General features: G+C 51.0%; 1 protein-coding gene and 1 long non-coding RNA gene across 4 annotated transcripts in view; one reads left to right on the forward strand and one right to left on the reverse strand.

Annotated features, from left to right (window-relative positions):
- Positions 1-13,465, forward strand: part of LOC140720435 (butyrophilin subfamily 3 member A3-like) — a 774,879-nt gene that overhangs the window by 91,234 nt on the left and 670,180 nt on the right. Inside the window, exon 8 of one of the 3 annotated variants that reach the window (XM_073035289.1) lies at positions 7,824-8,390. The exons of the other annotated variants lie outside the window; for them this stretch is intronic. Within the exon in view, the coding sequence (XP_072891390.1) occupies positions 7,824-8,356 (533 nt within the window). The 3' untranslated portion in view covers positions 8,357-8,390. Of the gene's footprint in view, positions 1-7,823; positions 8,391-13,465 lie in introns of those variants that run through there. 3 annotated transcript variants of the gene reach the window in all.
- Positions 1-13,465, reverse strand: part of LOC140720484 (uncharacterized) — a 736,320-nt gene that overhangs the window by 53,777 nt on the left and 669,078 nt on the right. The gene's annotated exons all lie outside the window — the stretch shown is intronic.

The raw sequence follows: 13,465 nt of genomic DNA on the forward strand, positions 1-13,465 counted from the left end.
TCAGAAAGGATCGGGTAAGTGGGAAGCCTTCAACGATTTTGAGAGTACAGAAATTGTATGTTCCTGCAAGAATAAAAGACACGTTTAAAAGGTTTAGGAAACCTTTTTTGCGGGGGTGAAATGAGGCTCTGGTTAACAAGACGGAGCAGGTGCATCGCAAGTGTAGGCAGCGAAGAATAAATGAAGTACTTGAGTATAAGAAATACAAACACTTGAGAGGAAATCAGGAGGGCTAAAATAAGTCATGAAGTTGCTCCAGCAGATAGGGTGAAAATGAATCCCAAGGACTTGAGAGAGACTAGAACTAGAGAGCACAGGATGAGAATTATCCTCCATAATTATCCTGAAACTAATAGAATTATGATCACTCGATCAAAAGTGTTCCCCTACACACACTTCTGTGACCTGCCTTGTCTCATTCCCTATCACACAATCTCTAGTTCCAACCTCTATATATTGATTAAGGAACATTTCCTGAATACAGTTGACAAATTCAGTCACATCCAGTCTTTTCACAGATGGGAAATCCCAGACAATATAAGGAAATATAAAATCACTCACAATCAGTTGTACTGGGCAATGAACCAGGGCAGGTGACAGATCACTCAGTGGGTGAGCTTTTTGGAGACAGTGACCACAACTCCCTCACTTTTCCCATAGCCTCGGACAGGGATTTGAGCAGCCAATGTAACTGGAGGATGGTGAGTTAGGATGTTATTAGGTGGGATCTTGGGATTGTCGACTGGGAATGGTGGTACATAGGGAAATGCACAATGTAGATATGGTGTTTGTTTAGGGAACACTTGTATGGGTTCATGGACAGGTTTGTCCCATTGAGACAGTGAACGGGTGGGAGGGTGACGAAACCATGGTTGACAGGACATGTGGAACATCAGGGCAAGAGGAAGCAGGAAGTTTACTTCCAGTTTTGGGAAGCGAAGATCAGACAGGGTTCCAGAGAGTTACAAGGTAGCCAGGAAGGAGCTGAGAACTGGACTGGGGAGAGTTAGAAGACACGAGAAGGCCTTGGTGAGTCGGATTAAGCAAAACCCCAAGGCATTGTACACATAGGTGAAGAACTGGAGGATGACTAGAGTGAGGGTAGGACCGATCAAGGATAGAAGTGGAAACATGCCTGGTGACAGAGGAGGGTGGAAAGGTCTATAATGAAGACTTTGCTTCAATATTAACTACTGAGAGAGAGAGAGACTATGATTTTTCAGAGAAGAGCACAAAACAGGCTGATACGCTAGAACGTCGATATTCAGAAAGAGGATGTACTGGTTTAGTAAAGTATTAGGATGGATAAGTCTACAGTCTATATCACAGGTTGCTCTGGGAAGTGAGGGAAGAGATTTCTGTGCCATTGGCGGTGATCTTTGTCTCCTCGTTGTCACAGTAGTGGTGCCATATGCCTGGAGGGTGGCATATTAAACTAATTTGACAGGGGGGTGGGAACCGGAGTGATCGTGCTGAGGATGAGGTAGTTGGTTTACAAACAGAGGCAGTGTGTAGTGAGACTCCTGACAAGGAGAGGCTGATGACAGAGGAAATTGCAGTCAACAGGGTGAGTTGTTTATTAAAAGGTGGACAGAATCTAAAAGGTTGAATACAGGACTGAAGGTGTTATATTTGAATGTGTGCAGTATACGGAATAAGGTAAATTAACCTGTAGTACAGTTACAGATTGACACGTATTATGTTGTAGGCATCACTGAATCATGGCTGAAAGAAGATTATTGCTGTGACCTTAATGTCCAAGGATGCACATTGTATCAAAAGGACAGGCAGGAAGGCAGAGGGGGCTCCGTGGCTCTGTTGGTAAAAAAATTATGAGATCAAATCATTAGAAGAAGAGGACATCAGATCAGAAGGTGTTGAATAATTGTGGACAGAGCTTTGGAACGGCAAGGGTGAAAAGACCCTGATGGGAGTTGTATACACACCCCAAACAGTAGCAAGTGGTCTGCAAGCTACAACAGGAGATAGAAGGTGCATCCCAAAAGGGCAATGATACAATATGCAAGTAGATTGGGAAAATCAGATTCCGAGAGGGAATTTCTAGAATGTCTAAGAGAAGGCTTTTTAGAGCAGTTTGTGGTTGAGCCCACTCGGGAATCAGCTATTCTCAACTGGTGAAATGAACTGGAATTGATTAGAAAGCTTAAGGTAAAAGAACCCTTCGGGGAAAGTGATCGTAATATGATCGGATTCACACTGAAATTTCAGAAGGAGAAGCAGAAGGCAGATGTATCGGTATTACAGTGGAGTAAAGGGAATTACAGAGGCATGAGAGAGGAGTTGGCCAGAATTCATTGGAAAAGAATACTGGCAGGGATGACGGCAAAGCAGGAATGGCTGGAATACGATACAAAGGATGTTTATCTGTGGAATTTTCTGCACCGCAGGGCTGTGGGGTCTCAGTCATTCAGTTCATTTGAAGTCACAGAGTCATTGTCATACAGCACAGAAACAGGCACTTCGACCCATCAACTCTGTGCTAACCTATTTACCCATCTATACTCATCCCATTGGCCGGCATTAGGTCAGTCTAATTGTCTCCGAAACACAGTGATTGTATCTGATTCCATCACCTCCTCTGCCAGCAAGTTCCAACATCAACCACTCACTGTTCAAATAAAATCAACTTACTGCACAATACAGGCCCTTCAGCCCACAATGCTGTGCCGAACATGTACTTACTTTAGAAATTACCTAGGATTACACATAGTCCTCTCTTTTTCCAAGCTCCATGTACCTATGCAGGAGTCTCTTAAAAGATCCTATCCTATCCATCTCTACCACCATCACCTGCAGCCTATTCCACGCACTCACCACTCTCTGCGTAGAAAACTTACCCCTAACGTCAGTGGTGGGTACATTAATGGAGGGGATTCTGAGGGACAGGATCTACATTCATTTGGAAAGGTGAGGACTGATCAGGGACATCCAGCTTGGCTTTCTGCATGGACAAAGATGATGGAAGTGCAGTAGACATTCTCTACATGGACTTTAACAAGGGATTTGACAAGGTACTTCATGGTTGACTATTCCAGAGAGTTGGATCACATGAGCTACACTACGATCTGGCCCATTGGATACAGAATTGGCTGAGTGGAGTCCTGTGACCAGTGGTTGTTCTGAAGGGATCGGTGCTGGGTCCACTGTTTTTCATCATTCATATGAATGATTTGGAGAGAATGTAGGTGACGTGTTTAGTAGGTTTGTGGAGGACTCTAAAATCAGTGGTGTAGTGGACAGTGAAGCGAGTTACTTAATTATTAATTTTCAGATACAGTGTGAAACAGGCCCTTTCAGCTCAGCCAGTCACACCGCCCAGCAACCGAGCTATTTAACACTAGTCTAATCACAGAACAATTTACAATGACCAGTTAACCCACTAACCAGCACCCGGACAAAACCCCTGCAGTCGTGGGGTGAACAGAGACCCTCCTTACAGACGGTGCCACAACTGAACCCCAAACACTGGAAGGTGTAATAGCTTTGCGCTACCGGCTACATTACCATGACAACCCTGAACATCACCATCATTCCCGTGGTTTATCCAATATTACAACATGATCTTCATCAGTTGGGCAGTGAATGGCAGATGGATTTTAATTCAGAGAGATGTGGGTTTTGGGAAGGCAAACCAGGACAGGATTTACACTGGAATCAGTGGGTCCCTGGAGAGTGTTGTGGAACAGAGAGACCAGGAGGTGATTGTCTTCATCAGTCAGAATACTGAGTGCTGGAACTGGGATGTCACACTGATGCACCATCAATAACTCACTCTGAGACGCAAGAAGTGAGATATCGGCTTTTATTGACTGGAAGAAGGAACAAGCAGTGACTGACCACCATACTACATCCTGGAGACTGAGAGGCCGGGATCAGGCCTCGATCGCCTTTATACAGGGGTCTGTGGGAGGAGCCACAGGAGCAGTCAGCAGGGGTCTGTGGGAGGAGCCACAGGAGCAGGCAGCAGGGGGTCTGTGGGAGGAGCCACAGGAGCAGTCAGCAGGGGTCTGTGGGAGGAGCCACAGGAGCAGTCAGTGGGGGGTCTGTGGGAGGAGCCACAGGAGCAGTCAGCAGGGGTCTGTGGGAGGAGCCACAGGAGCAGTCAGCAGGGGGTCTCTGGGAGGAGCCACAGGAGCAGGCAGCAGGGGTCTGTGGGAGGAGCCACAGGAGCAGTCAGCAGGGGTCTGTGGGAGGAGCCACAGGAGCAGTCAGCAGGGGGCATGTCCAGACAGGTATATGTAGTTCACCACATTCACCCCCCCTTTGTTTTAAAAGAGTACCCATGTGGCGAAGTTTCTTACAGGTATATTTACAGGTTAAGTCTATCAGGTGGTCGAATCTGTCGCTGCGATCTACGTAGCACCGGCTGTGATTGCACAGATGCCGGTGGTGGTGATTGCACAGGAGCCTGTGGTGCTTGCACCGGAGACGGAGGTTGTGCTGGTTCCGGCCTAACTGGAGGTGTCAGCCCACGAGGCGTCAGTGATCCCTCACGCATGTGCGAGGCACCTGGTATATACGCGTACGAGACTCCAGGTATATGATTGTCGTGAGGAGTCTGTGTAGGGCTTGGTGTGCGCGGTGTCACCTCGGGTACAGGGTTCATAGTTACCGGGGAGTGTTCGAGGTAGTGGTCTGCTGCTCCTGCGGGCGCCAGGTCACGGACGGAGACCGTGTCCTCCCGCCCATCAGGTAAGACCACGTAGGCATACTGGGGGTTCGCATGTAGAAGGTGAACCCTCTCGACCAGTGGGGAGTATTTATTATTCCTCACATGTTTCCGGAGCAGCACTGGCCCTGGGGACGTCAGCCAAACTGGTAGGGTGGTCCCAGTGACAGACTTCCTGGGAAAAGAGAATAGGTGTTCGTGAGGGGTGGCATTGGTGGACGTACACAACAGGGAGCGGATAGAGTGGAGTGCCTCAGGGAGGACCTCCTGCCATCGAGAGACTGGCAACCCTTTTGACTTAAGGGCTAAAAGTGTGGCCTTCCACACTGTGGCATTCTCCCTCTCCACCTGTCCATTACCCCGGGGATTATAACTCGTGGTCCGACTAGTAGCAATGCCCCTAGCTAGCAGGTACTGGCGCAGCTCGTCACTCATAAAGGAGGACCCTCTATCACTGTGGATATAGCAGGGATATCCAAACAGAGTGAAGAGCTGGCGCAGGGCTTTTATGACGGACGTGGTAGTAGTGTCGGGGTAGGGAATGGCAAAGGGGAACCGCGAGTACTCGTCGATAATATTGAGAAAATAGACATTGCGGTCGGTGGAGGGAAGGGGGCCCTTAAAGTCAACACTCAGTCGCTCAAAAGGGCGGGTGGCCTTGACAAGTTGCGCCATTTCAGGACGGTAGAAGTGCGGTTTGCACTCAGCGCAGATTTGGCAGTCCCTGGTCATCGTCCTGATGTCCTCCAGGGAGTACGGCAGGTTCCGGGCTTTCATGAAATGGTAAAATCGGGTGACCCCCGGATGGCAAAGATGTGCATGAAGGGCATACAGCTGGTCGAGCTGTGCGCTAGCACACGTTCCCCGGGATAGGGCATCAGGGGGCTCATTGAGTCTGCCAGGCCGATACAGGATATCATAGTTGTAGGTGGAGAGTTCTATTCTCCACCGCAAAATCTTATCATTTTTGATTTTGCCCCGCTGTTGCTTGCTGAACATGAACGCAACCGAGCGCTGGTCGGTCAGCAAGGTGAACCTTTTGCCGGCGAGATAGTGCCTCCAGTGCCTAATAGCTTCCACTATGGCCTGGGCTTCTTTCTCCACCGCGGAGTGCCGAATTTCAGAGCCTTGAAGGGTACGAGATCCCCGGGGACGCGCTGCCCGAGTCTCCCCCCGATCCCCGGGGACGCGCTGCCCGAGTCTCTCCCCGATCCCGGGGACGCGCTGCCCGAGTCTCCCCCCGATCCCGGGGACGCGCTGCCCGAGTCTCCCCCCGGTCCCGGGGCAGCGCAGCCCGAGTCTCCCCCCGATCCCCGGGGCAGCGCAGCCCGAGTCTCCCCCCGATCCCGGGGCCGCGCTGCCCGAGTCTCCCCCCGATCCCCGGGGCCGCGCTGCCCGAGTCACCCCCGATCCCCGGGCCGCGCTGCACGAGTCTCCACCCGATCCCGGGGCCGCGCTGCCCGAGTCTCCCCCCGATCCCTGGGGCTGCGCTGCCCGAGTCTCCCCCCGATCCCCGGGGACGCGCTGTCCGAGTCTCCCCCCCGATCCCTGGGGCCGCGCTGCCCGAGTCTCCCCCTGATCCCCGGGGACGCGCTGTCCGAGTCTCCCCCCGATCCCTGGGGCCGCGCTGCCCGAGTCTCCCCCCGATCCCCGGGGACGCGCTGTCCGAGTCTCCCCCCCGATCCCTGGGGCCGCGCTGCCCGAGTCTCCCCCCGATCCCCGGGGACGCGCTGCCCGAGTTTCGCCCCGATCCCCGGGGCCGCGCTGCCCGCGTCTCCCCACGATCCCCGGGGACGCGCTGCCCGAGTCTCCCCCCGGTCCCCAAGCCGCGCTGCCCGAGTCTCCCCCCGATCCCCGGGGCCGCGCTGCCCGAGTCTCCCCCCGATCCCGGGGCCGCGCTGCCCGAGTCTCCCCCCGTTCCCCGGGGCCGCGCTGCCCGAGTCTCCCCCCGGTCCCGGGTCCGCGCTGCCCGCGTCTCCCCCCGATCCCCGGGCCGCGCTGCCCGAGTCTCCCCCCGGTCCCGGGGCCGCGCTGCCCGAGTCTCCCCCCGATCCCCGGGGACGCGCTGCCCGAGTCTCCCCCCCCCATCCCCGGGGCCGCGCTGCCCGAGTCTCCCCCCGATCCCCGGGGACGCGCTGCCCGAGTCTCCCCCCGGTCCCGGGTCCGCGCTGCCCGAGTCTCCCCCCGATCCCCGGGGACGCGCTGCCCGAGTCTCCCCCCGATCCCCGGGGCCGCGCTGCCCGAGTCTCCCCCCGATCCCCGGGCCGCGCTGCCCGAGTCTCCCCCCGGTCCCGGGTCCGCGCTGCCCGCGTCTCCCCCCGATCCCCGGGCCGCGCTGCCTGAGTCTCCCCCCGATCCCCGGGCCGCGCTGCCCGAGTCTCCCCCCGGTCCCGGGTCCGCGCTGCCCGAGTCTCCCCCCGATCCCCGGGGCCGCGCTGCCCGAGTCTCCCCCCGATCCCCGGGGACGCGCTGCCCGAGTCTCCCCCCGGTCCCGGGTCCGCGCTGCCCGAGTCTCCCCCCGATCCCCGGGGACGCGCTGCCCGAGTCTCCCCCCGGTCCCGGGTCCGCGCTGCCCGAGTCTCCCCCCCGATCTCCGGGGCTGCGCTGCCCGAGTCTCCCCCCGATCCCGGGTCCGCGCTGCCCGAGTCTCCCCCCGATCCCCGGGGCCGCGCTGCCCGAGTCTCCCCCCGATCCCCGGGGACGCGCTGCCCGAGTCTCCCCCCGATCCCCGGGGACGCGCTGCCCGAGTCTCCCCCCGTTCCCCGGGGACGCGCTGCCCGAGTCTCCCCCCGTTCCCCGGGGCCGCGCTGCCCGAGTCTCCCCCCGATCCCCGGGGACGCGCTGCCCGAGTCTCCCCCCGGTCCCGGGTCCGCGCTGCCCGAGTCTCCCCCCGATCCCCGGGGACGCGCTGCCCGAGTCTCCCCCCGGTCCCGGGGCCGCGCTGCCCGAGTCTCCCCCCGATCCCCGGGGCCGCGCTGCCCGCGTCTCCCCCCGATCCCCGGGGCCGCGCTGCCCGAGTCTCCCCCCGGTCCCCGGGCCGCGCTGCCCGAGTCTCCCCCCGATCCCCGGGGCCGCGCTGCCCGAGTCTCCCCCGATCCCCGGGGACTCTCTAATTGTCTGCTTCTCCCCCCAGTCTCTGTCACCCTGGATGTGGAAACGGCTCATCCGTGGCTCGAGGTGTCTGAGGATCGGAAGAGTGTGAGATGGACCGGGACCCGGAGGGATCTCCCTCACACCGGGAAGAGGTTCACAGTCTGGTGGTGTGTGCTGGGATCGGAGGGATTCACATCGGGGGGACATTACTGGGAGGTGGAGGTGACGGGGAATCGGTGGTGGGGTCTGGGAGTCGCCGCAGAGTCTGTGGAGAGGAAGGAACGTGTCACACGGAGTCCGGAGACCGGATTCTGGATCATCGCGCGGCGTGATGACGAGATGTGGGTTCTCACCTCCCCTGAGTCCCGTCTCCCTGCCGGTCCCATCCCCGGGAGGGTGGGAGTTTATCTCAGTTACGAATCCGGGACAGTTACATTTTACAACGCGGAGACCAAGTCCCATCTCCACACCTTCACTGGGAATAAATTCACGGAGAAACTTTATCCTTTCTTCGGGCCTTGGAATAAAAACCAGTGGCTGAGAATCTGCTCCGGTTCCGCTCCGGGTCTGTAAACGGGTCGGGTCCGGGACCGGCGTCAGGAGTAAGTCAGTGTAAATATATATGTGCGGAGAGTGATATAAACACGATGTGAGAATTATCGGTCCATTAATTTTAACTCGGTCACCGCATCCGTCAACGGAACAGAAACACTGCGGATTCAGCAGCAGCCGCGGGTGGCGGGTCCTGAGCTCCCCGGCTCCCCCGGGTGCTAAAGTCTACCGGGACTGACAGGGTAACTGGGACAAGTGGTGGTGGTGCTGACTGGGAGAGGGAGGTCAGGGTGAATCTTAGGGGACGGGACAGGCGCCGGTGGTAACACACAAAGTGCCAAAGAATCGGTACAGAAAGGTGGAAGGAAGGGGGAGTAAAAGCTGTCAGCTGATCCGGATGAGGGAGGGGTGGAGTGTGGAAATGTCAGAAGCTGGGAGGTGAGAGGTGGGACAGACAAAGATGATGGAATCTGGTCGGAGAGGGCAGTGGAGACTGGAATAAAGGGAGGAAGGTGGGGAGGAGTGTGTGGGGGATGGGAAGATGGAGAGGGTGGGAAACAAAATGGCCACAAGCTTCCTGTGGGATTATCATTGTGAAATTGGGTTCTTATTCCCTTAATCTTCCTGGTGGCCTCTAGGATGTGACCTGTGAAGTCAGTTCTGTTGTCCTGAATCATCTCGTATGTAAGTGCAACATTCTTGTCCAATCCGGGCACACGTGGTTCCTTTCTCGGATAAAACAAAGTCCAAAGCCGTTTGGATTTCCAATGCCACTGTATGGACCGGCTCCAGTTCTGCCGACAATTTAGATATTGCTTATTGGCTTTGATCGAGAGCATATGCAGTTTAATTTACTAACTTTTCCAGTGCTGATGTCATGTTAATCAGTTCCTGTGCTGATTTACCGATTCCCTAGGCAAGTGTTACATTCTCCAGCGACAGCACTGTCCTTTTTACCCTGGGGTTATTGTCTTACAGAGGAATATACCATCCTCTGAAACACCGGTTGTTTCCAAATTTACATCCCATATCCCCAGTGACATTCTGGCCATCGATAAGGGCATGAAGGGTGTCTATTTTTCTGAGTCCCATCATCACAGTACCAGAAATACCCGGGGCTGAGGGCTTGGACCAATTAAAGTCACAGTCCATCTCTGTTTCGGTGACGGACACATCCATTTCTACATGTGCCGGGACAGCCATACACACCCAGCAGCTTGAGTGTTGGTGGCAGGGAAAGGACACGATCTAATCCAACCGCCATGGTTAGACACCGTCTCACAGTGAGAGGTGTGAATCCACGATGGACTGTCTCGTACTTTGGTGGTTGGTGGGGGTTTCTGTGTTCTCACTGGGTGGGGTGGGGGGCTCTGGCCCGCTGAATTACCTCCAGCATTTTGTGTGCATTGGTCATGATCTTTCAAGTGTCACTTGATCCTGGCCTGGTCCCAGAGGACTGGAAAATCCACAATGGGTTTGTTTGATCCTCACCATCCAGGACTGCCCTCTTCTCACTGACCCATCAGGGAGAGGTACAGGAGCCTGAAGACACACACTCAGTGTTTTAGAAACACCTTGTTCTTTCCACCATCAGATTACTGAATGGACCAGCAACTGTACCAGACAAGTTTGCACCATGTAACATGTAGTAAAATTATTGACTGCACTGTCCTGCAGCCGCAAAACAATTTTCTCAACATAAATCAGTGATAATGAACCTGATTCTGATTCTAATTCTTGACCCGCACTGGGTAATCCTGTCATTACATCTCCTTGTGTGGGTCAGGTCTAATAACGCACGACTGTAATTCTATCCCGTTGCCTTCTCATTCGTAATCTTGACTTTCTTTGAAACTATAATAGCCACTCTTTGACAGCCAGTTTCAACTCAGCTGCTAACCAGGTTTCTTTTCAAAGCCTTTTCCTGTTGTACTCCAGGGTGATCGCTCTGCTTGTCTGGCCCACTTTGTCTCCCCTGGGCCATGTGACTTGACGATCATCTCAACGGGGAATCTCGGAGACGACCCCATTGACATCTGAAGTCACGTCCAGTCCAGAGGGGGTACGGAAGGCTGATGTCCTCCCCTCAGCATCAGTCGTGAATTTAAAGTTAACAATTCGCTTTGCTTGTCACACGTACATCGAAACACACAGTGAAATGGGTCGTTGCGCGTCAATCACCAACACAGTCTGAGGATTGTCCTGGGCGCTGGCCACAAATGCTGACACACTTCTGGTACCAACGTAGCATGCTCGAAACTTACTAACCCCAACCTATACATCTTCGGAATGGGGGAGGAAACCGGAACATCCGGAGGAAAATCATGCAGTCACAGGAAAAATCTGCAAACTTAAATACAGCAGCAGGAATTGACCCCTGGCGTTACACTAACTGTTGGGCTACCGTGCCACCTGAATTGTATGGATTTTTACAACAATCCTGTAAAAATGTCACCGTCACTGATGCTCGTGTTTAAGTCTGGATTTACTTGATATTTCAAGTTACATCCTGAGTCGTTGGTGATAAGGTTCAAACTCTTGTGACAGTTTTAACTAGCTGGACCCATTTTTCCCCGGACTGGGGAATCAAGAACTAATCGATATAAAGTGAGAAGGAAAGGATTTAACAGGAATTTTCACACAGGGGGTGGTCAGCCATAGGAAGTATTTCCCGGGAAAGCAACAGCTAAAAGGAGGGGGCATAATGTTAAGAGATTGGAGGAAATTACGGGGGGTTGTCAGAGGTAGATTTTTACACAGAGAGTGGAGAGTGCGTGGAACGCTTTGTAAGGATGGTGGTAAGACAGAAACAAAATGTTGTAACTGCTCATTAACTTTTTTTTTAAACTTTTTTTTATTTTTATTGAACACAAACAAAAACAGAAGCACTAAACATATGCTAACAAAGCCAGGGAATCACGCATAAGCAGCAACAAATATATAACTATTAACTTCAAATAAACGAGAAAATCCACTCTAAATAGACAGAAGGAACTATATCTAAGAGGAGTCACAAAACAGAAACATTTACAGAGATAATCCGAAACATTAACAGATTTGTACAGTCTTTACAGCTTTCTGGTTATGGGAAGTTTTCAGAGTATTAACGTGTAGTTTGAAGTCTGACATAAAAATATAAATGAAGGTTTCTTATTGATGTACTTGCAATTATGGCTATAAAATTTGCTGTAAATTAACACAAGATTTATGATAAAGAAATTATCCCTATGAGAATTGCTGTTATTAGTAAACCCAAATTAGACATTTAAAAAAAAAGTAAAATCCACATTAATATATTGATCTATAAATTGACAAACATCAACACAAAATGTTTTAACACATTCACAATCCCAAAACAGATGAAATAGATCCTCTGAATATAAACCACAAAAAGAAGTTAGTTTCAATATCAGAATTAAACCCCAACAAATAAACATTGCTTGGATAATATCTATGTATAATTTTAAATGAAATTTCATTAATTTTATTCCTCAATAAAAATTTATTAAATAGGCCCCAAATACTCCTCCACCTCAGATTCCTCAAGCAACTATTCCAAAAACTAGCAGCCGTAGGAATAGAAGTAATGTATTTTTGAAACAAACTTCTAATACCTCTATTATTTTTCTTAAAAGACGGAGGAAAACATATCTTTCCTACAGCTGCACTGGATGGATCCAAGCTGGCTAATTCAACTACCAAATATGATGTATTTCTAAACAACATAATTACACCAGAGGGAATTGCATCCATAACAACAGCAAATTCTTTTGGAGTCACAGGAAATTCAAAGGTGGATAAAAACTCAGTATAACTCAATAAAGTACCACTTAAATAACTGTTTAACTAACAAAATATTATTATCAAACCAATCTCTATAAAACAGAAGATTTATTCTTATAAGTTATGTTGTGGTTATTCCAGATAAAGTAACTATGTGGAGAAAAATTGTGTTTGTAAATGAAAGACCAAGATAAAAGCATCTGTTTATGAAACTGAGATAAACAGAGAGGAACTTTGTCTATTTTGTAATTACATAAAAGAAAAAAAATTCAATCCACCAACCTGGGAAAAGACAAAAGAAGGAAAACAATTCCATATAGAAGTGGGATTATGTAAAAATTGTTTCATCCAATTAATTTTGAAAGTATTATTAAGACTGTGAAAATTAAGAGAATTTAGACCCCCCCCTTGTCATAACTATTCATGACAGCAGATTTTTTTAATATAATAAACTTTGTTTTTGCATAAGAAGTTAAACAACATGGCGTCTGTGAATTTACAGATTTTTTTATCGACGTTTAAAGGGAGAGTTATATATGTAATCCTGGAAAGACCTTCCGCTTTACAAAGCAAAACCCGGCCTTTCAAAGATAAATCCCTTTGAAACCACTGGTTTAATCTTTTTTTTGGTTTTGTCTACAAGAGGTTGAAAATTATCATTAACTTAAAAAATGTTGTCGGCTGAAGTTGCTCGTTTCGACCTTCTCAAGGGCAGTAAATGTTCTTCCAGCTGCCGACGCCCACATTCTGGACACAATAAATTCTTGGTGGATAGCAGAAGACCAGGCAGCATCTAATTTCCCTCGAGATCGACGTTTTGGGCCGAGACCCTTCATCAGGACCCCTCTGTCTCGGTCCGAAACGTCGACAGGGCTTCTTCCTATAGATGTTGCCTGGCCTGCTGTGTTCCACCAGTATTTTGTGTGTGTTGCTTGAATTTCCAGCATCTGCTGATTTCCTCGTGTTTGCCACAATAAATTCTGGTGCCGGTTCCCAGCAATTACATTTTGTTTCTGCTCCTCCTGCAGTACCGGTTTTCAGCAGCAGGGGGCGGTCCTGCACCGTGAAACTGACCTTTGGCCGCTCGCCATCCCCGCCCTCTGGTTGAAAGCGGTACTGCAATACACTAAATTTCCTCCCAGTAGATCCGGAAAAAAAATGAAAAATAAATATACAAATACTGTTGCATTGTGAGAATTATAAAAATAAGTAGTTCTAATTAGGATAATGGTAAAACAGCAATACTCTCGCGGCTGAAAGCTTTGTAAAGAGATTGTTTCCGGGTTGCGAGGTTTTAGTTCCGTTCTTTCTGTCCAGTGCGCATGTGTGTATACGTCCCATTGTGCA

The sequence above is a fragment of the Hemitrygon akajei genome, chromosome 2 (assembly GCF_048418815.1).
Source record: "Hemitrygon akajei chromosome 2, sHemAka1.3, whole genome shotgun sequence".
Taxonomy (NCBI): domain Eukaryota; kingdom Metazoa; phylum Chordata; class Chondrichthyes; order Myliobatiformes; family Dasyatidae; genus Hemitrygon; species Hemitrygon akajei.